This window comes from Perkinsus marinus (genome assembly GCF_000006405.1).
Source record: "Perkinsus marinus ATCC 50983 genomic scaffold scf_1104296930180, whole genome shotgun sequence".
Lineage (NCBI taxonomy): Eukaryota > Perkinsozoa > Perkinsida > Perkinsidae > Perkinsus > Perkinsus marinus.
The window spans coordinates 1-1,006 of NW_003216217.1; the positions used below are offsets into that span (position 1 = coordinate 1).

The 1,006-nt window shown below is 48.4% G+C and overlaps 1 protein-coding gene across 1 annotated transcript; it reads right to left on the reverse strand.

Annotated features, from left to right (window-relative positions):
- Window positions 1-94: 94 nt before the first annotated feature.
- Pmar_PMAR018678 (histone H3, putative) lies at window positions 95-505 on the reverse strand (the record flags this gene model as incomplete). Its single annotated transcript, XM_002787168.1, has 1 exon — window positions 95-505. The coding sequence occupies one exon, from the start codon at window positions 503-505 to the stop codon at window positions 95-97; it is 411 nt and encodes a 136-aa protein (XP_002787214.1).
- Between the last annotated feature and the right edge of the window lie 501 nt (window positions 506-1,006).

Sequence of the window (1,006 nt, forward strand, 5' to 3'; positions counted from 1 at the left end):
AAAAACGTGTGACATTTATAGACAGTTCGACAAGATGGCGTTGAGAAACGCCTTGTAATACTGTGCGGATGGCAACTCCCGGATCACAAGAGGCTTACGACCTCTCGCCGCGGATCCTCCTAGCTAGCTGCATATCCTTGGGCATGATGGTAACACGCTTAGCGTGAATTGCGCAAAGATTTGTGTCTTCGAAAAGACCCACGAGGTAAGCTTCCGCGGCCTCCTGTAAAGCCATAACTGCACTGCTCTGAAACCTCAAGTCAGTTTTGAAGTCCTGGGCAACCTCACGCACGAGCCTCTGGAAGGGCAATTTGCGGATGAGAAGATCCGTGCTCTTCTGATAACGTCTAATCTCACGCAGAGCGACGGTGCCCGGACGATACCTGTGAGGCTTCTTGATACCGCCAGTACTGGGAGTAGACTTGCGAGCCGCTTTGGAGGCGAGCTGCTTGCGAGGAGCCTTGCCACCCGTAGACTTCCTAGCGGTTTGCTTAGTTCTAGCCATTGAGTAGTGTGCGAACGAAGACAAGTGTTTTGGCAAGAGGTAGAGTATTAGAGCAACCGCCAGGTAGAGGAGAAACTGATGAAAAAACTGGCAAATTGATGGTAAATTGAGTAAAAAAACGGATAAATTGAGAGTAAATTCGTAAGCCAGTAATTTAGACTTTTGCGTCGAAGATGCCAGACCGAGCCGAGAAGCTTGCTATCTAATGAGACTCGTTCAACGAAACCTACTCCTTCCAGCCACAAACTACTCATTCCCATCCTCTGCAGACACTCATTCTGAGTATCGCCGTCAGCTGCAGGAGTTAGCAATGTGCTCGGACGAACAATATTATTCGATGCACTAACGGTACTGAGTAATACTTTGAGATTATCAGAGTATTACCCGGTACCGCAAGATGATTTGCCTTGCGCAAGTCGCATGAATGGTAAGATTAGAGCACGCGGTGGTCGATAAACCTCCTCCAGTAACTAAATTCCAGCTCGAGGGTTCTCGAGAAAA